The sequence below is a fragment of the Orcinus orca genome, chromosome 5 (genome assembly GCF_937001465.1).
Source record: "Orcinus orca chromosome 5, mOrcOrc1.1, whole genome shotgun sequence".
Taxonomy (NCBI): domain Eukaryota; kingdom Metazoa; phylum Chordata; class Mammalia; order Artiodactyla; family Delphinidae; genus Orcinus; species Orcinus orca.
In genome coordinates, this window is record NC_064563.1 from 5,703,370 (window position 1) to 5,730,986 (window position 27,617).

The following is a 27,617-nucleotide window of genomic DNA, read 5'->3' on the forward strand; positions in this document are numbered from 1 at the left end:
TCTTTGATGCACTGTTCTAGTACTCAGCTACAATAAACAAACCTTGTAGAGTTAATTATGCTGCCTTGTATAGTTAATTATGCTGCTGTACTAACAATAAAAAGTTGGCCCTCTTCCACTTTGACTGTAAAAATCTTCATTAAGGAGGCTAATGAACACTAATTTTGAAAAGCAGACTGCACAGTCATGTGACTTGTTAAAAGGTAGAATGTATTTTAGAAAATAAAGTTCCCACAAAGCTAGGCACTAATCTATCTTTATATATAAATAATGTATGCAAATATGAATCTGTCAACCTACAGTGAGAATATATTACTAAAGATCATTTAGTCTTTCTTGGTTAAGATTTCTGCACAAGGCATATTCATCTTAAAAGTTTCTCCTGGGCTTCCCTGGTGGCGCAGTGGTTGAGAGTCCGCCTGCCGATGCAGGGGACACGGGTTCGTGCCCCGGTCCGGGAAGATCCCACGTGCCGCGGAGCAGCTGGGCCCGTGAGCCATGGCTGCTGAGCCTGTGTGTCCAGAGCCTGTGCTCCGCAACGGGAGAGGCCACAACAGTGAGAGGCCCGCGTAACGCAAAAAAAAAAAAAAAAAAAAAAAAGTTTCTCCTAAGTATGTTTAAAACAAAAATAAAAAAACAAAAACTTAAGCATATTTAAAATTTTTCCCACTTAACAATTTACTCTTTTTTTCCATATAAAACTCAGGGTATCTGTTTTTCTATAAAATCACCCTTAATAAGTATAATAATGATGAGATAAAGTTGTACAGGTTTGAAAGAAAAAAATCTCTGTGGCTGGAGGAGGGAAACATCATCAAGGCTGCACCACTGATACACAGTGGCAGCTAAAATATCAAGTGAAAATGAGTAAGTATGCAGTCTAAAGAAAAATCCTGAAGCATCATAATTCTCATAAAAAGGTAAATATTCTCTAAATTGGCATTAGGGGGAACAAAATCTGCTACATCTTATTACATTTAAGTGTTCTGAAGAAGATTGTTTGGTAAGAAAGCCTTAAGGCCGAGAAAAAGAAATACTAGTTACAGACAACTGATTTAAAAAAATTTTTTTTTTTTTTTTTTTTTTCTGCAGTACGCGGACCTCTCACTGTTGTAGCCCCTCCCGTTGCGGAGCACAGGCTCTGGACGTGCAGGCTCAGCGGCCATGGCTCACGGGCCCAGCCGCTCCGCGGCATGTGGGATCTTCCCAGACCGGGGCACGAACCCGTGTCCCCTGCATCAGCAGGTGGACTCTCAACCACTGCGCCACCAGGGAAGCCCTAAAAAATTTCTAATACCATAAAGGTATTCAGACATTCAATTAGCCTAACCAATGCCTGAAAAAAGGCTGTAAACTTGCCAAAATAATTATGCCTGAACTAATGGCAGAATAATTTTTTTGCTGAGCCAGAGTACGGTATTATTTTAAACATTAAATAAACTATTTCCTTAAATAAAACCATTAACTTCAAAATGAGTATATGCCGCTCTTTCGAGGAAATTCAGAATATCAGATACAAAACAAAAAGTCAGGTATAAGGTGGGGGACAGGAGACAGGATGTAGGGTAAAGAGCCCAGTATTTGAGGTCTGATAGGAAAACCGAGGCTTGTGAATTGAATGAAACCTATTTAGGAAAGTGAAACCGTAGCATCTGCCATTATAAAGCTGTTGGGAGCATAAAAGATAAAGCATGAGGACTGATACACAATAAGTGCTCAACAAATGTTAATATTATTATTTATTATGAAAACTGTTGGTTCATATTACTGGATCTTGTGCAGCACATGAAGAATAACTTTGTTCACCAAGAACCCAAACCAGAATAGTGCTGAAGGTTTTCTTTGCAGTCCCCTTTTTTTAAACTTCAATAGTTATTTGATGTTTTTATAGATCTATTCAATGATAACTATTTTCAAGAAAAGCAGTTACGGCAAGTTATAAGAAAATCAGGGGTTTTAATTGCTTTTATTAACCAATTTATTAACCTAATACTGCTTCAATGGTAATCATTCCATTTTTATCAGCAGAAAGACTTGTGATTTAGTAGAATGTACTGCTTCACTTTTCAATATGATAATTAACCTCAATATCCACCTGCAAAGTACTCCACACTCTCAACAGAATAAAATTATCATCGTCTAAATCATAAAGATTTAGTAAAAATGGTGAAGGCTGTCGTCCCTGCGACACTGTATTCCTAAGAAGCAAAGAAGACTGTAAAAACAGTTTAAAACACACTCCCATACACTCAAAAAAATAGTCTTTCTGTTCCAAAGTGCATTCCAGCTTTGTGGACTGCTCATGACCGTGCCGGAAAAGACAGGGTAAAAGGATGCTTTTACTCTAGAACCTCACCTGAAGAACAAAGCTCTACGCACAGACCACTCACTCTGCAACAGACCTTTATTTGCGTGAGAATGATATCCAATATATTAAAAACAATGTTAAAAAACCATCGGGCTAGGGAGAAGTGTGATGGAAAGGAAAACAAGGGAGGCTTCTCAGGTGCTAGTAATGTCCTGGTGCCAACAAAGTGGGCTTCACTGAACAAGTAAATTATCAGTGCCTTCAGGATACTCACAGGCTAACGGGCGAGAAGAGAATACACGCGATCACAAGTAAGTCGCAGAGGAAGTGTCGGCTGTCTAGGCCCACGGAAAGAATTCATAGAGCAGAGTAAAGAAGACTGGGCATGCTGAGGCAGGGTGCTCAGAGCAGGCTCACTGAGGTGGCATCTGAGGAAAGAATGAAGGTCAGGGAGCAAGTCACGCAGCTTCTAAAAGAAGAGCAACCCAGGCAGAGGACAGAGCCAGGGCAGAGACCACGAGGTGGACCACGCGTCTGGCACGTCTGGAGAACAGCAGAGGCTGATGCAGCAGGCACAGAGGAGTCAAGAGGATGTGCAGTGAGGACCGGGAGATGGACAGGGACCTGATCACTTAGCATTTCACAGGTCACTGTAACGGGAATCCAAGGAGTAAAGCGATCTGACTTCCATTTCTTTTTTTTTTTTTTTTTTTTTTTTTTTTGCGGTACGCGGGCCTCTCACTGTTGTGGCCTCTCCCGTTGCGGAGCACAGGCTCCAGACGCACAGGCTCATTGGCCATGGCTCACGGGCCCAGCCGCTCCGCGGCATGTGGGATCTTCCCGGACCGGGGCACGAACCCGCGTCCCGTGCATCGGCAGGCGGACTCCCAACCACTGCGCCAGCAGGGAAGCCCCTGACTTCCATTTTTAAAGGACCATTCTCTCATGTTAAGAACTGACTACAGAGAAGGAAAGATAGAAGTGGGGAGACCTGGTAGGAATTCAAGCAAGAAATAAATGAAGATGGCTTGGACCAAAACAGTAACAACAAGGAAGGCAGCAGTGGTTGGACTCAAGGTATGTTCTGAAGGCTAAAAAGATGTGGTGACAGGATGGATGCAGAAGAGAGAGAGAGAGATCAAGGATAGCTCCAGGATGTTTTGCTAACTGGAAAGATGAGTTGCTGCTATTAACTGAGATGCAAAGACTGTGGATGAAGCCGACTTGGAAGGGAAAACAGGAGTTCAGTTTTGGACTTGTTACTTTTGAGGTGTCTATTAAATACTCAAATGGAGTGTTGAGTAGGAAGCTAGACATAGAGGTTAAATATTAAATGATAGGGTTTATTTTATAGACAGCTAAACAAAAATAATTTTAAACAATAAGATTAAATCTTAACTGTTAACATCAACTTGACTAGCTAATCAATATAATAAAGTTTTTCAATATTATTCATCTTTATTTAGTACATCTATGTAATGCTCTATCATTAAAGGTCACAAAAAAAGTGAATATGGGCAAACAGAGAAAATACTTAGGCTATCCAGTCAGCTTAAATAATCACAGCACAACAATACAGAAGGCTTAGTTTGCCCCTATAGTAGATGTATAATGCTTAGAGGTGAAAATGCCCAAAGACTGTCAGATTTCATCTGTATCTTTCACTGCAGATACAGTAAGCCCTGCAGGATTGTAATGGCATCATAAATGGTACTACTGTGCACCAAAGAAACAAAACTATTTAGTGACAGCTTTTCTGCCTAAACAAAATAACTGGATCATGACTGTTTACTAATGACAACATGGTACAACCAGAATTGAGTATTGATGGTTAATATAAGAACACTGCTATGCAGCGACACACACTGCCGTATTTCAAGCATTACCCAAGTTAGCTGTTTACCTAATAAGATTTTTTTTTTAATTTTAAAGGCTGGTGCATTAGCACAACTTTAAAACAAAACAAAGGTTAATTAACCCTGTAAGAATTATGAAGCTAAAGAATCATAATTTAAGTGAAATGGAGGGAGGCAAGATTGTCAACGAAATAAATGAAAAAAGGGAATTACCAGTTAATAAAATGTGAATGTTTAGCCAATTATCCAAACCTTAAATATTAAGCAATAAGGAATAAAGGGAAATTACTGAGACGCCTACTCTCCCAGTCAGTATTTCCAAAATTCAACTGGCTGCTCTGCAATTAAAAAAAATATATACACACACACACACACACACACACACACACACATATATATACACATATGCATGTGTGTGTGTGTATGTATGTATGTATGCATGAGTATATATATATAAAAAAACCAAGGACAAGGCTGGTGCCGTGGAGCAAGACCCTATATATCTCAAATAATGGAAACTGGGAAGAAGTGGGAATTATACTTTTAAAAGAGGAATAAAAGTTGAAATCATTCCAACTCCGTTCCAAAGGGCTCATTTTGCAATTCTTTACATTAAGAGGGTATAACTTCTTTCTACTCAAGGTCCAGTTACCATCAACCCAAGGATGAAACACCAGCATAGCTTTTAGAACCTCCTCTGCTTTATCACGCAGTAATTTACACAGCACCAAGCTTACAGATACTCCATGCTCCCCAAATCTGAATCTGTTCTGATCTCATCCTTCTCCCTCCTATTTCACCTCCCCCCTCTCATGGGCTCTCTTAGACCTCCCACCCCCATTCCATTTATTTGACTAGCATTTTTTATTATAGAACTGAATGTTTTCATTATGCTCAGTGAAAGAAGCTATAGACACGAAAGGCCGCACCTTGTACGGTTCCATTTATGTGAGATGTCCGGAGTAGACCAGCCCACGGAGAGGGGCCAACCAGTGGCTGCCAGGGACTGGCAGCGGCGAGAATGGGAAATGACTGCTATTAGGTTTGGGGTTTCTTGTGGGGTGATGAAAGTGCTCTGGAAATAGCAGTGGCGAGGCTGCACGACTTCATGAGTACATCAAAACCACTGGATGACACACTCTTAGAGGGTGCATCTTATGATATATAAATTATATCTCAATTTAAAAGAAGACAGCACCCCAAGATCCTTTATAGGGCATTAGGTAAAATCCTTACACACCTCAATAACTCAGCAGTTCCGTGATCTATCACTGCATTACAGAGTAAGGTCCTAAATGAACAAGAGAATGTTAAACTCAGTATCCTCTGTTTTAGAGGGGAGGGAAATGCAAAACTCATTTTAGAAATATAGAAATTTGTAAACTTGAAAGGACACATTTCAGTTGTTCAACGAACTCAGTCATGCAGAACGCTTCATCTTCCAAAAACACACAATTTGACAATTTTTCCATCTTACTCTTCTTTCTCCAACTATTGCATCAATCCTGTGCACTGGCTTTTAAAAACAGCCTCTCCCCCACTGTCTTCCGGGAGACAATCCCACCCAGCCGTCAAGGTTCATTCTGGGACCCCTGGCTGTCCCAGCCGCCACTGGTTTGTTTCTTTTAACTGCTACCAGACGTGTGGCCTGCCTCTGATGGCTTAGCATTATACAACCCTCTATAATTTGCAGGGTGCTTTGGTGTCGTGGGAGCTTCCATACACGTTGCTGTGTCTGCTCTTTCTTTCACTCTACGAGGTAGGCAGAGTAAGGAAAGACAAGGGGCTTGGTCAACTTCTCAGTGGCAGATCCTGGACTAAAATTCAGAGGTTCTGACTCCAATGAGAAAGAGGTGCTCAAAAGGGTTTTGGTGAATAAATGAACAAGACTGCTAGATGAATTATCTTACTACTTCAATATACCACACTTCCTTTGTATACTGTCTGATAATTTTCTCTATTTCGAGTGAGTCAGCCTTATTACAACAATTAAGATTATAAGCTCCTAAAGTCAAGAAGCCATATCTTACAGTTGTCCCACATCCCCAAAGCACTAAGGACTTGGAGGTAAGCTGATTAAAAATGCCAAGAGCTACTACCCATGTACACTGAATACACTCATGGCTGTTGAACTGTATCATCAGAAAAGTTTTTCAAACTGGAAAACACTGAAAAAATTTTTTAATCTTAAAAAAAGATTTCCCATCTCCTCCCAGAAACTTGTATGAGAGCTTAAAACCAAACTTCAGCTCATGTTATGAAGAAATATTTAACAAATATATTAAGATTCTATTTATTAACTGCATTATACAGAATATTTTTTAGCTTAAGTAGGAGCTTATACCTTTCAACAACTATTACTCTCCCAAACTACTGATGGTGGTAGGCCCTGCTACAAGACACAAGAACTAAGACAACTTACATACCTGTGAGAATGAAGCAAAGTACCTCACATGGAGAGTAATTACCATAAAGAACTAAAGATCACAATTTAAGGAAAAAAGACAAAGCTGACAATAAATACAACCCCAATTAATGAGCTCTGTAAACATGAAAAAGTAATGAGTTAATTTAGTATTTAGTGATAAAATGTTCGCTACAACCTCCCAATGAATTTTCTAATCATCTTCTTTTTACTGACCTCAGCCCAGCTGAGATGTCCACATACAAACGAAAATGGAACATCTTTATCAAGAGATATTGACCACCAAGCAGTATGCTTAGCTTTTTAGAGAAAAATAAAACATTCAGAAGTTCTCTGCCTTAATAACTTAATAATGCCAAAAATAGTTGAGTGCCTCTTACATGCAATATACCATACTGAGAAGTTAGTGAATTACATATATCATATGCCTTCACCATCCTCAAAACAAAGGAAGACAGTAAGTGCATGTAACCCTTATAAATAACACTAACTGCATCAACGACGAACAGTTATGGAGCCCTATGTGGCAGGCACTACCCTTCAGTCCTTTACATACGCTAACTCACATAATCGTCACACAAACTCATGGGACTTTACAGGTAAGGGAACTGAGGCACAGAGAAGTTGTATAACTAGACCAAGAGGTTAAATATAGAAAACCTAGGCAGTCTCTATGCAAGAAACATGCCTCTCTAACCCAAAGGAACATGTGCTGTGGGTACGCTAAGAGCAGAGAAAATCATAGAACAAAGGTGACATCTGAGCTAGACCTTGAAGCCCAGATGGAAGACATGGAGAGAAGGCTATGCTTATGCACCTGTGTAGGGAAAGGCTTTCTGGCTCTGCTATTGCTATTTGGCCTCTTCACACACGGACACAGGCAGGAACGGTGACAGAGAGACAGGCAAGCCACACACCCACAGGAAATGTCCGCAAGTACACCTGAGCCAACCCTGGCTCTAAAAGCAGCCTTTGCTGTTCTCCAAGTACTACATCCCTGACAGCTCTCTCTCAGTGACAGAAGTGAAGAGCACTCGGCTGTGTGTTCCAAGAGAACGGGAAGCAGATGCACACAAACTGACATGCAGTCAGCATTGACTTCTTCTCTAGTGAGAAGCAAGGCAATAAATAACGACACACGCGCAGCCGGCTGTGGTCAGTCTGTGGTCACAGCCAGGCTGCGAGTTCTCAAAAGCGTTCCTAATTCAGCTGGCCCCTGAGCCTGACTGGCCAACATTCCCGTGGGCAGTATCGTGCTTGAGCCCTCTTGAGCCCAGCTATGGAGTCTGGTTGAATAGGTCATATGAATAATCTTGAAAAATTACACAATAAATTACTCTTGAAATCTCAGTGTGGCTTGATAGTCTTTATTCACTTACTGCTTTCCTGGTGGGGAGAGGAATTATGACCTTACTCCACTTTTCATTCACTTAAAAATTTCATTCATGATCAATTTCAGACCCGCTCACCAAGGACTGAGTGCTCTGCCCTTCCTTCTTGGCTTCAGAGAACCCTCTCTGCTGGCTTCCCCCGCTCCCTGGAGGGCCAGCTCCTTAGGCCTCCTTCACGGCCCCTTCTCCTTTACCCATCTCCAGATGCTATGCTTTCAGCGGGCCTCGTCCTGGGTCCGCTTCCTCTCCCATACCCTTTCCATACAGAAACGCATCGATTCCTGTGGACTTAAATATCTTGATTACGACACCTCTCTTGATATTTCCAGCTCTCCGTGACTCCAACTCATGCTCAGCTGCCTGTCTCACATCTCCGTTTGGATGTCTCGCAGACATTCCCCAGCTGACACAGTCCAACAGGACTGCTGATCCGCTTCCCTCCGCAAACCTTCCCCATCCAAGAACAGGCAGCACCCTTTCCCCACCAGACCCAAACCCAACCTGACTGCTCCCTTTCCTGTAACATCCCCCCAGCTCTGCCATCCATCCAGCAGCAAGCCCTGTCAATTCTCCTTCGAGATACACACCTCACTTTACCCTCCTTCCCTCTCCGCTGCCGCCACCCTCATCCAGAATACCATCCTCTCGCAGCCTCCACGCCCCTCCAGCCCGCAGTCAGTTCAATCTGCATGAAACCCAAACCCTGCTCGACCCGGCCTGGCCTCACCCTGCACTTGACCTTGTGACACAGCAGCCCCAGGCAAGCTCCACGGTCCCCTGAACCCAGGCACACCGGACCCCTCCCAGCTCAAACACCACGCCTCCGCACGCTTTGGACTCTCAGCACAGGTGACTTTCGACAGCCGGGGGGCCTCCACGCCTCTGCTCCACGGGGCGCTCAGTTTCGAGGTCACCTCCTTAGAAAAGCCTTCCAAACCCAAAGTACAAATAGGTCCCCACTCTAAAATTCATCCCGTTTGTCGTCTTCATCGCAAGTGTTTTATCTGCTCACTGCCCCCTCCCCGTGAGGTAGTTTCGGATTCTTATCCCAGTCTGACCTCAGCTGAAGCGTAAGCGCCGCAGGGGCTGGAGACCCACTGTCTCGTTTGTAATTGCATCCCAAGACCCAGAGCAGTGCTGACCACACAACAGGCTCCCAGGAAACATTTGTTTAGTGTTAAACGACTACCAATATTAATCTCAAAATACACCCTACTCAGCTTATTTTATTGTTCACTTAACCTAGTAATAGTTATTTTCTCAATACAACAGCACCTTACACATTCTTACTCAAAAATGTAATTTTATTTTGCTGTTCCTCAGACCCCAATACCATCCTGAGCCTATTCAAAGGCTTCCCTAGTAATCTCTGACCAGCTGCTTTATCAAACATGATGGTTATTCTTATCCCTCTGACAAATTCTTACTCCTCAACAATGTGGCAAAATGCATTTCTGCTCTCTCCTACCCAGAGTCCAATAAGCACTTAGAAACTGAGACGCTTATCCTAAGCCATAGGGATCAGTATGTCAGTAGGCCCCCTCCTTCCCAAGCCTCCAGCAGACTACAGGGCATCAATCCCAACAGTCCTTGACTATGCCTATGTTATAAAGGTAATGTTGTAAGCACATAAATATCCATGTAAGCCTGCCTGATCTCCTACCTAGACACGTGTGCTTACTCAAATATACTCTCCACTTCGCAGATCAGTCAAAACTCCCCAGCTGGATCCCTAGCTGATGGGCCTGACCACGGAGGAGCTGAAGGTCACGGGGTGCATTTACACGCATGTGTCCAACTGAACATCCATCTCTGACTACCTTCCACACAGAAGAGGGAAAATCTGCTCAACCGAAATTTACCATCTCCAAAATCCACAGTCAGGAGTCCCCTGCTGGCTAATGACAAAGCTGCACTCAATTTCATCATGTCCCAGTCCAAACCCCTAACTTCCTAAAATGATGGCAAGCAGGGGAATGACCAAATGTTTCAAGTATGGAGAATGATGACGTCAGAAACCATGCACAACTCGATTTCTCTGTCAGCAGCCAACCCACTACCCCACACCTCTGGTGAGCTCAAAAACTGGAAGAACTGTTAACAGTTTTTCCCTGCTTGAAAGTTGGACACATCTGGCCCGCACATAATTTGGAGAAGGAGAAAGAATTTTAGATAGCTACCATATGATCATCTTGATAAATACTTACTGAACGTTTTATCACCTATATTTACATATTTGGGGAGACTACCCTACATTTATTAATTACCTAAAACACTTGGTCCGTTATATTATTCAGATACTATCTATAATTCATATTCCATGGTTTTTAAATATGTTTCACCTTATATAACATAGGAAGTTATTAATTTCCCATTAATGCATATAATTAAGAACGGACTAGGTCTGCTACACAAATACTGGAGGCTTCTTCTAACGTTATCTTTGGGGTTCATTTTACCTTTTAGGCAAAGCTAACTTATAATGAGGTTCTTTTGGTACTGCAATAACTAAAGCCACTTAGAGATAGTCCAGGCCGCTTAAGTAGTGCAAAAAGTGCCTTATACCTAACTCAAATTTAAAGCAAAATGCACAAGGTTTTGTTTCAATGTATCTATTCTATGAACTCTAAAAATTTCTAAAGGATTTGACACCAATGCAACAGGACTGTAAATTTAATTTCTTTGCCCCCTCTTAAAATTTGTCCTTCCTTTCCCCCACCTCAAATCCCAGTTGTTTGAAAGCAGTATCATAACACTGTTCCATATCATTTATGAACCAAGCTGTGATACATGAGGGCTTGGCTAAGAAGACAAATACTTTCTCTTACACTGCAGAATATGACAGGCAACACAGAAAGAACTGAGAGAGTCCTCCTAGCCAATCCCACCCTACCTTAGTTAAGAAGGCCTGACTCCCAAACCCTTATTCTACTTTCTCAGATTCTAGACCACTGTCCCTGCCCCAGCAGGGTCAGGCTAGCCCTAGTCCCCCTGCTGCAGACCCCCTTCCTCACCCCCTGGACACCTGGAATCCAAAGACTGCACGTGTTGGGCTGCACTGCCTGCTAGCTTGAGCCTAACGCCAGAATGTCCACTGCCTAAGGCAATAAGCAGTGCTGCCACTCTTCAGAAACTCTGCCCTGGCTGCAGGAAAGGGTTTCCCTCCAGCACTTGCGTTGAATGTCACCTTCTTCCAGTTCATCACTTGTATGCAGGTCTCAGAACATTCTGCTCCCACACATTAGGCCACAGAATTTTGCCCCAGCCTACAGACGTGACAGCCATCTTTCCACAAGATTGGACAAAACTTTTAAAATAAATATCACTTAATAAGATCATAAATAAAACAGCAGTCCACATCAACGTATAAAGAGCAGCGGTAGTTTCTTTAGTATGGTCTGTCATTTGAAATCTTTGAAAGTCTGAATTCTCTTTTAATTCTAAGATGTTTAGTTCATGGAAAAATTATGTCAGAAAAAACACATACCAAATAAAATATAAATTTTCTTCATTAACGTTTACTCAATTTCTAAGGATGCAAACATTTTTTCCAGGACCAAAGGGAGGAGGAGGAAACCATGAGAATTCCAAACAGTGTGTTACATAGTTTGATAGACTTGAAGGTATGTTTACTGGCCAAATGAATATTCAAAAGATTTGCATTAGATGATTGTCAATTTATACTGGCATTTGAATAACACTAAAATTTTTATTTCTTCACTAAGTCATATAAGTGGAGTTTATGAAATAACATGTCATAATCTGGGGCCGATGAAATTACTGCATATTAGTTAATGTCTCGAAACCCCACAACAGGCTCTTATTTCCACATGTTCTTGATGTATCATCCTTTTCTTATAAATTTGAAAGTTATAAATAGAAAAGGAAATAAAAGCCTCACGTACTAATTCATATATGGAACTGACAACAAATAAACTGGCTGTTTTAAATAAAATAGCCAGGCCAATAAACTATACAAATTACATGCCACAGGCTCCAAGAAGGCAAAGGAGAGAGAAAAAATGAGTCACAATCCATGATGAGGAAGACAAAGCTGATAAATTATACTTCATCCGTCTGGAGTCCAGCAGCTGGGAAATACCATCCTAGTACTACCTTGCATCTGACACCTGAAAATCCCTCTGAAATGAGCAAACAGGGTCATTTTCAATCCCTCCAGAGACAGGGCACACACTAACTACCTCCTGAAGCCGTCCATTATTTCTCGGGACAGCTCTGAATGAAGACGGAGCCTTTTTATCAAGAAGAAAATAGTTTCCTTCTAGTTTAACACAGCACTGCTCGCTCTACACCCTGAAACCACGCAGAATCGGATGACTCTCTCTCCCATTTGATGGCTCTGAAAACAGTTAAACACAGCTACGATGACCCCCCACTCCACTAGACAAGGTAACTCCAACTCCTTTCAAATGTACTCTGTGATCATGGATAGGAATTCCCAAGTCTCCTTGTTTATTTTTTTTTTTTTGAGGTTCATATTTTTTTTAACATCTTTATTGGAGTATAATTGCTTTACAATGGTGTGTTAGTTTCTGCTTTATAACAAAGTGAATCAGCTATACATGTACATATATCCCCATATCTCCTCCCTCTTGCATCTCCCTCCCACGCTCCCTATCCCACCCCTCTAGGTGGACACAAAGTTAATTGTATCTAGATTTTCTAAGTGTATAAAACATATCCATTCTGTCAATGCAATAAGCAACACACTGACCTATCAGAGCTGAATGCTGGACCCGGCTTTGTCATGAAACTGTACTTCCTTGGAGAAGCGCTGCCTTCTCTCTGGGCTGGAGAAAGTGCCAGACCATAAGGTTTCCTGCTTCAATATCCTACGAGTCTATCTAAAGGGAATGCTTTCAGGAACTTCCCTGGTGGTCCAGTGGGTAAGACTCTGTGCTCCCAATGCATGGGGCCCGGGTTCAATCCCTGGTCGGGGAACGAGACACCACATGCATGCCGCAACTAAGAAGGCTGCATGCCACAACTAAGACCCAGCACAGCCATAAATAAATAAATACTTACTAAAAATAAATTAAAACAATGCTTTCAATACCGCTTTCATTTTGTTAAAAATTTAAAATTAAATATTTAACCAATACTTTATAATATTAATATTTACAAGGGTCCTTTACTTAATTAAGGGCACTATGTGTAATGCTCTAAAAAGTAAGTTAGTTAGGGGTCCCTGGCTATTAGACTATAGTGGTGGTCGGTAGGAAGGGAGGGGGAAGACAAATGAATACATAGCTACAAGCACCCTTAAAAAGGTCAAAATGACCTTCTAGCTTAATATTACCTGAAATTAAAGTTAAGCATAAATTTAAGCTTGAGAAGTGTTTATTTTTCTAGGACTGTAACTATGTGACACAGTAGTCACTGGTCATATACGATTACCTAAATTTAAATTAAGTAAAATTAGAAATTAATTTACTCAGTTGGATTAGCCACCTTTCAAGTGCTAAACAGCCACTGCACTGGATGACAGATACAGAGCACTTCCATCATAAGAGAAAGTTCTATGGGGCAGTGCTGTTCTAGATTGATTCACCCATGTCTATCTTGCAAACGGAAGACAGCACAGCAAAGACCCAAAACCCTTGGTCTCTTAACGTCAGAAACACCAAGGCTGAAATCCTAGTTGTGCCACTTACTGGCTGTGTGACCTTGAACAAGTCATTTAACCTGTCTGAGCCCATCTTCCCACCTATAAAATACTGTCTAAAACTAGTATCTACCTCATGGAGAGTTATGACAATTAAGTGAGATAATGCTGGTTAATTACAGCAGGCAGTACATGGCCTCAAACACTGGCAGCATTCAACAGACGTCAGCTTTCTAGTATAAGCAACTGTATTTATTCACTCATAGGTACACTGAACCTCAAATGAATACTAAGATTTGAAATATAGAGATTAAAGAAAGAGCTCTCAGGCTTCCCTGGTGGCACAGTGGTTGAGAGTCCGTCCACCTGCTGATGCAGGGGACGCGGGTTCGTGCCCCGGTCCGGGAAGATCCCACATGCCGCGGAGCGGCTGGGCCCGTGAGCCATGGCCGCTGAGCCTGAGCGTCCGGAGCCTGTGCTCCGCAACGGGAGAGGCCACAACAGTGAGAGGCCCGCGTAACGCAAAAAAAAAAAAAAAAAGACGCACTGCAGCGTTCTGCTAACCAATACACATTTACATCACTTTTCAGTTATTCGTACTATTTATTTACTAATAATCTTCCTTGCTCCAGGAGTCTGAGATGGCTTTAAAAAAATGTATGTGGTAGAAAAGTATAAAATGAAGAGAAGATATAAGGTGGAAAAAAAGAGTAAGAAAATAAAATACAACCAGAGTTGAGGTTTCTACACAAAATGTAGTTAAATACTAAAATTGAAGAATAAATAAGGCTCACAGTTTCAGGGCAACCAAAGTAAAGAAGGGAAGCATGATCAATTTTAAGATTTGCAGAGCCCATAGATATTGGCAGTTCCTGCCAACAGTACCATCATTTTGCTGGTCTTGGTTCTTTAAGCATTTTATGTCTTATCTCTCAATTAGTTGTAACCAGCTCTGTAGGATTAGGAACTGCATCTGCATATCTTCTTGCAGACTACACTTGTCCTAACACAGATCTAATATTAAGCCCTCAGTAAATACTGAAACGTAGGGGAACATGACCTAGAATCAGGCTGAGTAACAGGGAAAAACAATTTGGCATTAAAAGTGAAGACCCCGAACTAGGAACTGTCAAATGTAAAGAAATCCTTTACCTGGACCAGTGCCGGTAATAATAACATAACACGAACATACAAACACACACACGAGGGAATGTTATAGAAATCACTACACTCACAGAATTACTTTTCAAAATGTTCCAACTAAATATTGTTTTATGGAATTCAGAAATATAAATCAAGCACAGTATAAATGATACTTTGGATTGCCTCACATGTTGATTTTTTTCTTTTTTTTTCCCCTTAACTGAAGCACAAATAGCTAGCCACAAATGTAATTTTTAATGTATTTCTCTATCTACTCACACATGTTGGAAAATAAAGGATGAAAGATCAGAAAACCTGGGTTCAAATCCAAATCAATCATTTCTAGTTGTGCAACCCTGGGCAAATTATTTAATCCCAGGGGCCTCACAGAAAAGACTAAACTGCATCATATATGAAAATCCTTTAAAAGCTACGAAATGCTACATAAATATTACTATAGTAACCAAAAAAAGAAAAATAATTAGTGACAATAATTAGATTTTCACATTGCTGGCTCTTTGTAGAGATCACACCTAAATAGACACTAACCCCAATTTCTACCTCAATGCTTTCCTGTTCTGTAATATAGTTTTGAAAAATGCTAACCCATACACACAGTTTTCCTACATACTGTTTCAGTTACTAGGATCTGGAAAATACATTTTCCTCTATTAAGTGGCTCTCATCAACAGGAAGGTGAGACAGTGGTAAGGTTTATGTCTAGTCATGGCCTCCTCTATTCTAGCAATGCCTTAACTAATGAGTTAAAACAATGAAAAGTAAATGAGACGACTTACAGTTTCTGATTCAAAACTTACTACATCAAGACTGAGGTACTGGCAGAAGGACAGATAGACACAGATCAATGGAATGAAATTGAGAGTTCAGAAATAAAGCTTCACATATACGATCCATTGATTTTTCAAAAAGGATATGAAGCCAATTCAATGGGGAAAATGGTCTTTGTAGCAATGGTGCAGGGATAACTGGGATATCCACAAGGAAAACAATGAAGCTGGACCTCTACCTCACACCATATACAAAATGGATCAGAGATCAAAATATAAAAGCTAAAACTAAAAAAAAACTCTTACTAGAAAACTGTAGGCGTAAATCTTCTTAGTCTTGGATTAGGCAATGATTTCATAGAAATGACGCCAAACGCGCAAAGTAACAAAAGAAGAAGTAGGTAAGTTGGACTTCATCAAAACTTAAAACTTTTATGCTTCAAAAGTAACTATCAAGGAAGTGAAAACACTATCCACAGAATGAAAGAAAATATTTGCAAACCATATATCTGATACGAGACCTGTATTCAAAATAAATAACACAACTCAGCAACAAAAAGACAAAACTCAACTTAAAAATGGTCAAAGAATTTGAATAGACATTTCTCCAAAGAAGATATAAAAATGTCCTATAAGCATATGAAAAGATGGTCATCATCATCATCATTCAACAGAATAATGCAAATCAAAACCACAATGACATACTACTTCACACCTGCTAGGATGGCTATCGTTAAAAGACAGAAAGTAACAACTGCTGAGGCTATGGAGAAACTGGAACTTTGATACACTGCTGGGAGGAAGGTAAAATGGTGCAGCCACTCTGGAATACAGTCTGGCAGTTCCCCAAAGGGTTAAACACAGTCACTATATGACCCAGCAATTCTACTCCTGGGTATATATCCAAGAGAAATGAACAAAAATGTCCACACAAAACCCTGTACACAAATGTTCAGAGCAGCATTATTCACAATAACCAAAAAGTGGAAACAGTCCAAACATCCATCAGCCGATGAACAGATAAAATGTAGTATAGCCTCACAATGGAATATTATTCAAAGACATAAATGAAGTACCGATGGCACTACAACATGGATGAACCTTGAAAACATGATGCTTCTTGAAAGAAGCCAGTCACAAAAGGCCACATACTGTATGATTCCGTGTATATGAAATGTCCAGACGGCAAATCTATGGTGACAGAGAGGAGACTGATGGTTGCCTAGGGCTGGGTGGTGGCAAAATTGAGAGGGACTGGGAAAGGGGTGATTGCTAAAAGGTGCCGTGTTATCCTTCTGGGGCGGCCAAAATGTGAAACCAATTGGGACGGAGGTAAGACTGCGAAGACACTAAAAGCCACTGGATTTTATACTGTAAATTACACATCTCAATAAAGCTGTTACAATTAAAAAATAAAGCAGAGCCTGTGTTCAGTGAGTAGATAATTGAAACATAACAATAAGAGTAAAAACTGCTAATATAACTGAATTACATCCTCTTTTTTAGTATCTCCTCCTTTTATTTGCTCAATTAGTAAATCAAAAGTCAAATCCAAACGGATCATTTTACCACAGTCTCTACTTGCAAGAAGTAATAAGGATCTCTGTCAGCTCCATGCTCATAGAGCTAATATAAACTTGGGCAGTATCAGATCATAACAGAATTTGAACTTAGCTTTTCTCTGCAATAAAGAGAAACAGGTTATCCTTAGGATGACAGAAATTTTAATGCAGAAATTTTTCTAGCTAGCTGCCAGTTTTCCACTAACCTCAGGGAAATATAAATGAAAACACTAACACATTTACAGATTTAAAATCTGTGTTTCTGACAACTGTGAAGAGTCCTGAAAGTCACAACTTAGTCATCTACAAGCTAAGCTGGTGTGCAGGGCACTGAGGTCGTGAGCAACTCTAGCCAACAGCCCAGCACCTCCAACTCAGCTGGCGGCACCAAAACATTTATGGATCTGCAGCGGTCTCAGGAGAGAGCCCCTGCAAATGTCATGGGTCAATTACGATACCAATCATAAATGAGAGTAAGGATTTCCCTGGTGGCGCAGTGGTTAAGAATCCGCCTGCCAATGCAGGGGACACAGGTTTGAGCCCTGGTCTGGAAAGATCCCACATACCACGGAGTAACTAAGGCCATGCGCCACAACTACTGAGCCCGTGTGCCACAACTACTGAAGCCTGTGTGCCTAGAGCCCGTACTCCGCAACAAGAGAAGCCACCGCAATGAGAAGCCTGTGCACCGCAATGAAGAGTAGCCCCCACTCGCCGCAGCTAGAGAAAGCCAGAGTGCAGGAACAAAGACCCAACGCAGCCAAAAAATAAATGCATTTATTTAAAAAAACATAAGACTAAGCAAAATACATTCTACTATTTACAGAGACTACTCTACGTATATAACCAAATTTCACACAAATTATGTACAATTTTCTATGCCCACAGCCCTACAGACCTTATGATTTTATGAACACAAACTGTTTTCTTAGATATATCATAGTTTTGTTGTTAAACATTAATTCTAATATTATAATATAAAAAAAGAATTAATTTTACGCAGCCTAAAAAAAAAAACCAGTATTATTGCATTTTTACCTCAAAGACAATTAAAAAAAATGTGAAAAGAAAACCAAAAAATGTATAGGCAGGTGTTTCCTATAAGAAGAAATAATGTAACTTATTGTCAAAGTGTTATGTGCATGCTCTTTTAAAAGATTAAGTTTGTTCAAAACCTGAAAAAAAAAAAAAAAAAAACTTAAACAATACTGCAGTAGAGGATAAACACATGCTAGTTCCTGCAATACAAATCCAAGAATTGCTTACCCGGACATCACATAAGAGATGCACTGAGACTCAGAAGTCCCATCTCTAACCTGACATACACACAGAACTGGGCTGTACTAGCCTCTTAAGTTCCAGAAAATAAGAATAAACCACACTCCAAGTGGGTGACACACACCCACCCTCACCGAGACAGCTAACAGATAAAATCCTTCTCCATTCGGATTGCCTGAACACACCGATGCTTCCCCACACGTTATCTTTACCTGCGACAGTGAGTTAACAAGTACCCAAGCCACCAAAAAGCAGGGCTGTGAGAGGCACGTGTCCCAGGAAGTGTAACAAAAGGGAATACTTAGGCGACCGGGGATTCTGACTCTATCAGGCAGATGGCTTTAATTACTACACTTCTATAAACTAATTCATTACAGTCAGTAGGACACACATGAAGACAGCACAGCACTTTTAAAAAATCAACCACAAAAGCACTGTTAACCTTGTGCCAAAAACATGCCCAACCAAAACTGTTCTACCTTCTCTTTCTGAAGATAGTGACTACATTCTCATTGAAATATAGATGGGAAGATTTACTATAAACCACAATCAAATATTTGACACCCAAACTCCAAACGCCACAGCAATCCGCTTAATACAAGCACGTGAACGTCTAAGTGAAGCGGCGCAAGCACGCAGGGAACCTGGGGGTAATCACCACTTCCCAGCCAGCCCCAGCACAGCAGATCCTTTGCCAGGGGGAGCACCACAAACATGAAGGTGGGCATGATCTTAGCGTCTGCATGATCAGTCCAATCAACTATTTGGGGGTCAATAAAAGGAGCTAAAGACACTTCACCGATAGTCCTTGCTTCTGAAGCAAATTTAGTTACCCAACCTGCACGTGGTTAAAAGGATTTCATTGCAAATTTCCCAAAGCCAGCAAATCAACCAAACAAGGTATCTTTCCTACAATGTTCTATGTCAATATCTCAATAAAAATGGGGGGAAAATAAAACTAAGTAGGTGCCTTTCCTGAGATTGTCTGAGGGGCTTATTATGTGTGACATCTACATTTTTAAATGTAAAACTATTACATATATTTTGCTTACATAACCAGTAATGATACTTTAACTAAGGCTCAATGAAAAAGTAAATCCCCAAATTTCAGATGACACCATAGTTAAGCTTTTCCTTTTTTACATTAAATAGAACTATGGTTCAATTATTTAAGTTTATTTAAGTAATAATAACCATTATGTAATTCCTTTCACAGACTCTCCAGTTTTCATGCATGTTTACAATATATCGGTTTAATCTAAGTTAAATTATTATTTGTAGTAAGTCAAGGCTAAATTAGACTAATGCATTAGAAAATAATATATGATAGTAAAGTTGCAAACAGTCTAATCATCACATGTTATATGTGGATTTCATTTATCAAAAGTGAGCCTTAAACAAGCTCATCAAAACAATTAGTTTATTTTGCCAAGAATCTGTTGTCAAAATTTAAGCAAATAAGTGTATAAACTAAGTTCACATATTTACCAGTTCAGTTGTTTGTAAAAAGGTAACAAAAATAATATATGAGGTAAAACACAGTTTATTAAAAAAAAGATTCAAACCATTAAAACAAATATTATCATAAGAAACAAGGGATTTTAGTTTAATTCAAACTGAAGTTTTTCCACAAATCAATCCACTTACGCAAATTGGCCACCAAAGCCTAAACAATGATCTGTCATCTGAAACAGCTTTGATGTAACATAGTCTTAAGTGTGACAAAAAAAGTCTTACTATTAAACAGTTTTTCCTAACAAAGAATCATTTGTTCTAGCTGAGTGAAACTTTCTTCGAATGTTATTATTGCAAGTTTATATACTATATATAACTCTCATGTAAAGAACCATATTAAATTCACCACAAACTTTAAGTCTTATTAGAATTTTTCCTACACAAAATAGCTGTCAACTAGCCACAGAGCCATCTGCAAAACTTTCACTTTCACTAACAACCATAGTTGCTGTCTTTGCTTTCATATAAAAACAAAATCAGTGAAATCAGAAATCACACCCAACAACGCACTCAATATTGGAAACCTGCCCTCTCACCTCTGATGCACACCACCACCAATTTAAACGACAAAAACTCCACACTGGCCTGGTTTCAACACTGAGTTCACATCAAAACAGAAAGAATTGTCTTAAAACCGCCAAACAGCCATCTTGCAACTACGGCACCAGATGCAAGATACTGTTTAAGGTGGGAGATAGTTTCTCTCCTCTTTCCACTACGTACCTGCACGTCATTAATCATTTCTGGGCAAGCACGTTAACTTCCTATAAGTAAACTCAGACCAGAAAGTTGAGGGTATGTGGTCATAAAGGAGAGAGCGTTTTAAATTCAACCTGCCTCCAATCACCCGTTCTGACTCAGTCACAAGCCATGACGACAAGAAGTAATGTAAACCATGAAGAACACTGTTTAATGTTCCAGCACTTTTAAAAATCAATTTCCAACAGGATAACAATTGAATAATTACCAAATAGCAAATATTTTAGCCACGCTGTTATTGCACCATTGAAGAAGTCATTTAAAACCCTCACGCCTCTTTCACTAAAAGGTGACTGTATTTGTTACCCTATAATTTCACTACCTTATTTTTATTGCGTTACTCTGTTTTTTGGTGACGCCACTCTACCACTGCAAACATACTTGCGGAATATCCCATTTCTGCACAGACAACCACCACCACTGTCTTCCACAATCATTAAAGTCCAAACCACAGTGATGTTTTTACTAACCAATCAGGCTACAACAACAATAGTTGCGCATCAGACCAACAGTTCAATTACCTCTTCCGCAAAAGATACAAAAAAATAAAAATCCGTAAGTACTTACCTACAGTTGGGAGGCGGGTCCAACGTAATTTCTGCAAGTTCCTTCTGAATTCTTCAAAATAAAGACAAAGAAAGTTACATTAAAATGTCTTCACTCTTTTAATATTTCATTAAAATTATACTTTTACACTAGTCTTGCCCGTTTGTATGCTTTTAATTTGAAATACTAATACCGTATAAATCATCATATACAATACCAACAAAGTAGTAATTTCTGCCACAGTTTTGACAATGCTCCTACAAAGAGTAATGAGACTGGCCACCATCGGTGCTTGCAGCCTGTGTTAGCAACACTACAAGTTCAATGAAAACTTCGTTAAGCCACTGCTAACACTAAGCAAAATTTCTAGTTTAAATTGGAAACGTTTGCCACACTATTTATGGATCATTCCAACTTCTGATCTGTACTAGAACATCCCATATAGGATGGAAAAATGATCATATTAAGTTGAATCCAAGCATCCTGACTGAGCCAATCAACTGGTAAAGAAAGGATTATCAAGATCTCATTCTAACACCCAAAACCGCTATCAAAGTATAAGTGGTATTATTCCCTGAAGCCTCTAGGTTGGAGCAAGTTGAGGCTTTCAAGTTTCAATAAGCCTTACTAGAATGCCTTCATTTTAATGTAACTGCATGAGCTTTGTGCAAAGGTGGGGGGGGGGAAGAACTTTTATTTTAAAAACGTGTTTTTGCCCTCATGAGTTATTTTCACCTTTTATTTTTAACTGCACCTAACCCCCTATACATATACAAAGGCTAACAGTGCTACACTGTTTTGTAAGAGTATACTTAGCAACCTTCTATCATTCATGTATTATTAAAAGTAGGCTTTGTTAAGCCTAATTTTTTTAAATTCTCAAAACCATTTCTTCTCCTCTGCCTTGGTTTTAAAATATGAGATTCACTAACTGCTGGATGCCTGCTCCTCTGGTAATGACAGGTGACTAAAAGCACCATAAAAAAATAAGAATTTTAACAAAGACATTTATTCTCAAACAGTTTCATTCTGTGCCTTTTCCAAGACAACCAACGGAAGCTCAGAATTGGTGCAAATCCCCCAGAAGGACTGCCACCAACCTCCCAAATGAAGCGCATGGTCCAGATGTAACGGTCACTTCTCTAAGCCATGTGACTCAGGGTTGGGGAGGCATTATGAAGTAGAGCAAGCCTAACAAATTTAAAGCCAAAAAAACTATTAATTCTGCTATCCCATTAATTGAGGACTCTTGGGCAAAAAGACTGCTCACACCTGCTCCCTCTCTTTAGGCCTCAATTTTCTCTCCTATAAAATGAAGAGGTTCTAACTAGGACAAATTCCATGACCTCTTATCGTTAGAACATATGATTTCCTTCTAATATGGACTCTGTGATGTGTTTATATGCATTTAACGTACATATGGCCCAGAATTAAATAAGAGAAATCTCAAAGATCTGATACAGGAGACCACCCTTCGTAGATTTCACACAAAAATATAAATAAAACAGGCACTTGAAAACAAAATGGGTAAGTCCAGGTTAAAGACAGCAAACTGAGAACACACACATTCACCTCCCGCTCCTTCAGGACCCCATGGTAATGGGGGGGGGAGCAGGTGGAGATACAGAAAATGCAAAAAGGAATAAACAGCAAAGAGAAGGGGGTGGTCACCAGAGGAGGAGAAATTTCAGTGTATTTCTGGAAGACAAAGCAGATGGGTGTAGATCAAACAGGTTGAGATGGTCAAGAGGGGACTGCGGAGTACAGAAAGATTAAAAAAGACCTACTATTCAGGGAGCGGGGAGAAAGACAGTCAGAAATCCCAGAAGAGATTACATTTTCTGCCTAAGAAAACCGTAGATCGAACAGGAAGGAAACTCAAACGTAAAATAATTTTAATCATGTACAAGATATTAAGGCGTAAAACAGAAAGATTTGACCTATTTCACCTACATGCTATGACTCACTGGGGAGCCCTGAGATCGTAACATTGGACTTAGAGGAAATCTAATCCTAACACCGTGTTTGGTGTGGCACTAAATATTTAGGTAAATGTACAGACAGTTTATTGGCCTTTTACTTACAGATAAAGCACAGAAGACAGGTTGTAGTTGCACTACACAATGAAAACGTTACTAACCTTGAAGATGTGAAATTGGGTGTAGCTAATAGAAACCAACAAAAAGTGGATGGGGGGCTGTGAGTAGATGGAAAGAAGAAAAAAGGTACTAATATCCCCATTTTACAAACTAGGGAACCAAGGAATACTGTTGAAATGTGAGGGAAAAAGAAATAGTGGCTTAACTATATTATTTAGTTTAGAAAGACAACCAATACTCTTTCTTTTAAATATAACTATCATTAACCGGGAGGAGGGAAAAAAAAGAAAGCAGGTGAACAAGCTACATCCTCAAATTTCATAGCAAGGAGACAAAAGATATTATTTAAGTTAACAATTCAACAAGCAGGTATATGCATAAGATTTACGGTTGTGCAGAAAACCAGAAGCAGGACAAACCAGAGACAGCTAAAGGAACGCAACAGGGAGAGTGTTTCAACAGAAAACTGTTGCTTTTCATTAAAAATGTCTCTGTGCTGTTTAATCTGTTGCCAGAAACATGAATAACTTTCATAAAATTTTTCTATTTAAGTACAGTTGATTTACAATATTGTGTTAGTTTCAAGTGCACCGTAAAGTGATTCTGATATATACATATATATATATATATACACGCACATACCTATATGTGTGTGTGTATACACATATATATACTTTCGTTTTTATTCTTTATTTTATTTTATTTTATTCTGCGGTACGCAGGGCTCTCACTGTTGTGGCCTCTCCCGTTGCGGAGCACAGGCTCCGGACGCGCAGGCTCAGCGGCCATGGCTCACGGGCCCAGCCGCTCCGCGGCATGTGGGATCTTCCCGGACCGGGGCACGAACCTGTGTCCCCTGCCTCCGCAGGTGGACTCTCAACCACTGCGCCACCAGGGAAGCCCTATACTTTCGTTTTTAAAATAAGAGGACCAAAAGAACAGGCATTCAAAAGAGTATGCTTAAACTGTCAAAGAAAACTATTTTTAACATAAAAGAACTTCTTTGGGATCTTCAAATAACTCATCTTGCTTTATACTTACACTGTCCCTTTTGGTTTAAAAAATTGATGTCATAATTTTGTCACATAATTCTATAATGGAACTTGAAACCCCTCCAGATATCTATAATTCTAAATCTAATTATTCAATACAAAAAGCAATTTATAAACTTGCAATTGATAAACCTGACAATTCTGCGCAGTGAGTCAATATACTATAATATATTGGGAGCCACTGCTACCAAAGAATGGCTGTATTTCTCCTGACAGAAAAGATTATATGAAGAATTGCTATTTAAACGGTTGCAAGACGTCCTGCTGTTTTCAATAACAGCAATTCAATTCTATCTCAAAAGTTGTAATCATGGTATGTATTAAGTTTCTCAGTCTTGACACGCGGGGTAAGGAAGGCAGCTATTTCAGGCACTGTCCCTTAGGGTGACGAAAAATGAAAAAGTATCAATAATTCACACTTACCGTGTACCTTTTACATGATGATCTTAGGCTATTAAAAGTGAATTAAATAAATCTCACAGAATTTTCTAAGTATTACCGTTTTATCAGTCCCCATTTAGGAAACTAAGGTTAGTAACTGTACACTGGTAAGGTGAAAAGACAAGCAATTATCTTGCTAAGTCAAATAAACAAAAAGACCTCTCCTCTCTCTTATCAGAACTTTTAAGACAAAATCCTTTCTTGAGACATAAATCAACTAGACAATTGCCTAACTCGAATTTCTGTCCGGCAGTGCCACTTCCTTAGTCGTTATGATACAGAAGTCAGTGACTGCACATGGCTACGGAGTCAAGTCAGAAGCAAAATGCAGACTAAATTTCAGCTTGTAAGACTTCACCCAATACCTTAAATGTTCCAGGAATGGTAAGAGTATTGCACGTGACTGTCATCTGCTAGAAAGAAAGGGGAGTGGAGGACAGGGGCCACAATCATGATTCATTCAGCCTTGACTGAAGAAAACGGCACCAAAACGACAAAAATGGAGGCAATATGAAACATTCATTTTAACACCAACATATTGGACTTATGGTTCAGAAAAATGAAGCCGTGTATAGGTACTGACATGTTTAAAACACAAACATATTTTAGGCTAAAGAAAATTCAGTAACTTACTCAGGGCCAAGCAGGACATGAATATATGACATGGGGATTCGCAAAGGTGTTTGCTTAACAGTTATTATTTTAAAAAACCTTCATCCACTTAGATGACTTTCTATATTCCCCTACCGTCTGCATTCCTCAAAACCTTCCAAAATGAATTCATTCTCAAGAAGAAAACATCATGCAACTAATTACTAAAATTTTTTAAATCTCAAAGTAGTCTCTGAATTAACCCAGAAAACACAGAGCCATTGCAAGTAATAAACCTAGAGTTTAATTCTGAATGGTGATACACACCACGCACCTGTGAATCCAAAAGACCACTGATTTTTAAGACACCCTAAATTAATGATTGTGCGCATCAACTGTAAGATGCATCCTGATTTCAGGAACGTTAAAAAGTTTTTAAATGCACATTCAGAATCAAGAAAATACAATAATTATGAAAGATTATCTATAAAGAGTATTACTTCATTCTTATGTGGAAAACAAACTTAGATGAGCCCATATAATAAAAGTTCACATTGGAATACATGTACACTGAAATCAACCTTTCAACCTAACAAAAATTTAGAGTCTAAAGCTAAGTATCATCCCTAGGACAGTATTATATTGTATCCAGTAAAATCACAGTGTCCACTCTGAACAAAGGTAGCATGCAATAAATGTGATTTAAAATTCACATTTACAGGGACTTCCCTGGTGGCGCAGTGGTTAAGACTCGGAGCTCCCAATGCAGGGGGCCCGGGTTCCATCCCTGGTCAGGGAACTAGATCCCACATGCATACCGCAACCAAGAGTTCGCATGCCACAACTAAGAAGGCCGTGAGCCGCAACCAAGGAGCCCACCTGCCGAAACTAAGACCCGGTGCAACCAAATAAGTAAATAGATAAATAAATATTTTTAAAAATTCACATTGACAGTACAGTCAATTCAATGAAGAGCTCAAAATAGATGTTTTATTGAATTGACTAGTCCATTTAATGAAATCATCAAAATTTGTTACTTCAGGCATAGTCCAACTACAAATGAGACAAATATATATATACAAAACAAATATAATTAGAGGTATAGCAAATATACCAAGAGTGATACAGACGTTATCGAGAGAACAGACCGTGATAAGAGCATGCCAATTTTTTAAGAAACAAATTCAAGCCAAAGAGGAGCAAAAATGCATCAAAGAAGTAACTAAAATCTCCCTCTTAACTCTGAAGAAGACAGAAATTAATTTTTACCATAGTTTAAATAAAATTCCCAGGAATTCCCTGGCGGTCCAGTGGTTAGGATTCTGCACTTTCAGTGCTGGGGCCCAGGTTCTATCGCTGGTCAGGGAACTAAGATCCCACAAGCCGTGGAGCACGGCCAAATAAGTAAATAAATAAATTTCCCATTTAATATTTTCTGTATCCAACATTACTTTTCTGTAATACCTGAAAACTGAAATTTTTTTTCAAGAAAACATGTTTCTACACCTAATTATTAATTCTACAATTATAGCACATTTTATGCAATTGAACATCTATGTGCAAAGTACTTTTCTTGAGTTACTATAAAAATCTGAGTTTTTCTAGTTTAACAAACAGCGTTAAGTCCTCAGAGTTTAACATATACCTCATTTTCCTAAAGTTTATCAAATGGACTTGGAGAAATATCACTGTAGACTTTAACTGGCTGTGAGGACGGGACCGTTATTATCCCCATTTTACAGAAGATAAAGCTGAGGTTTAGAAATGTTAAACTATGCATCTAATATCACAGAGAGACTAAATGCCAGAACCTAGAATCAAACCCGGATCCAGATGATTAACTCTGGCTCACAAAAGGACACTATTTGGAAAAGACGTCTCATCTGAATAAAAATCATTTATCAATAACAACAAGTTAGAATTTTATTTTGAAACTGCCTCTAACTTGGATCTTCTGAACACATTAGTACTGGGACTCTAATCTCCACAGAAGATCCAACTCTTACAACAAACTCAAGATCTAAGGCAGCCAGTAAAAAACTATCGTGACCCTATTACATTAGGCACTGTGGTGAATTAAAGATGTTAAGTCCCTGCGCTCATGAGTCCCAATGTTTTCCTCAGTTGTTAGAACTTAAGCAGAGATGGTGGGGGGAACAAAATTAACTTCACTATCAACTAAATTGGGGAAAAGGAAAAGGGAAGAATTGAGTTTTTTGTGTTGGGTTTTTTGGGGG

General features: G+C 39.6%; 1 protein-coding gene across 11 annotated transcripts in view; it reads right to left on the minus strand.

Annotated features, from left to right (window-relative positions):
• UBE2E2 (ubiquitin conjugating enzyme E2 E2) overlaps positions 1-27,617 on the minus strand; it is a 369,862-nt gene that overhangs the window by 334,548 nt on the left and 7,697 nt on the right. For all 11 annotated transcript variants that reach the window (XR_004484369.2, XM_049710133.1, XM_033431975.2 and 8 more), the window contains exon 3: positions 21,219-21,269. Coding sequence is in view for 10 of the 11 variants with exons in the window: in XM_049710133.1 (XP_049566090.1) it covers positions 21,219-21,269 (51 nt within the window). In the remaining variant the exon portion in view is untranslated. The remainder of the gene's footprint in view (positions 1-21,218; positions 21,270-27,617) is intronic.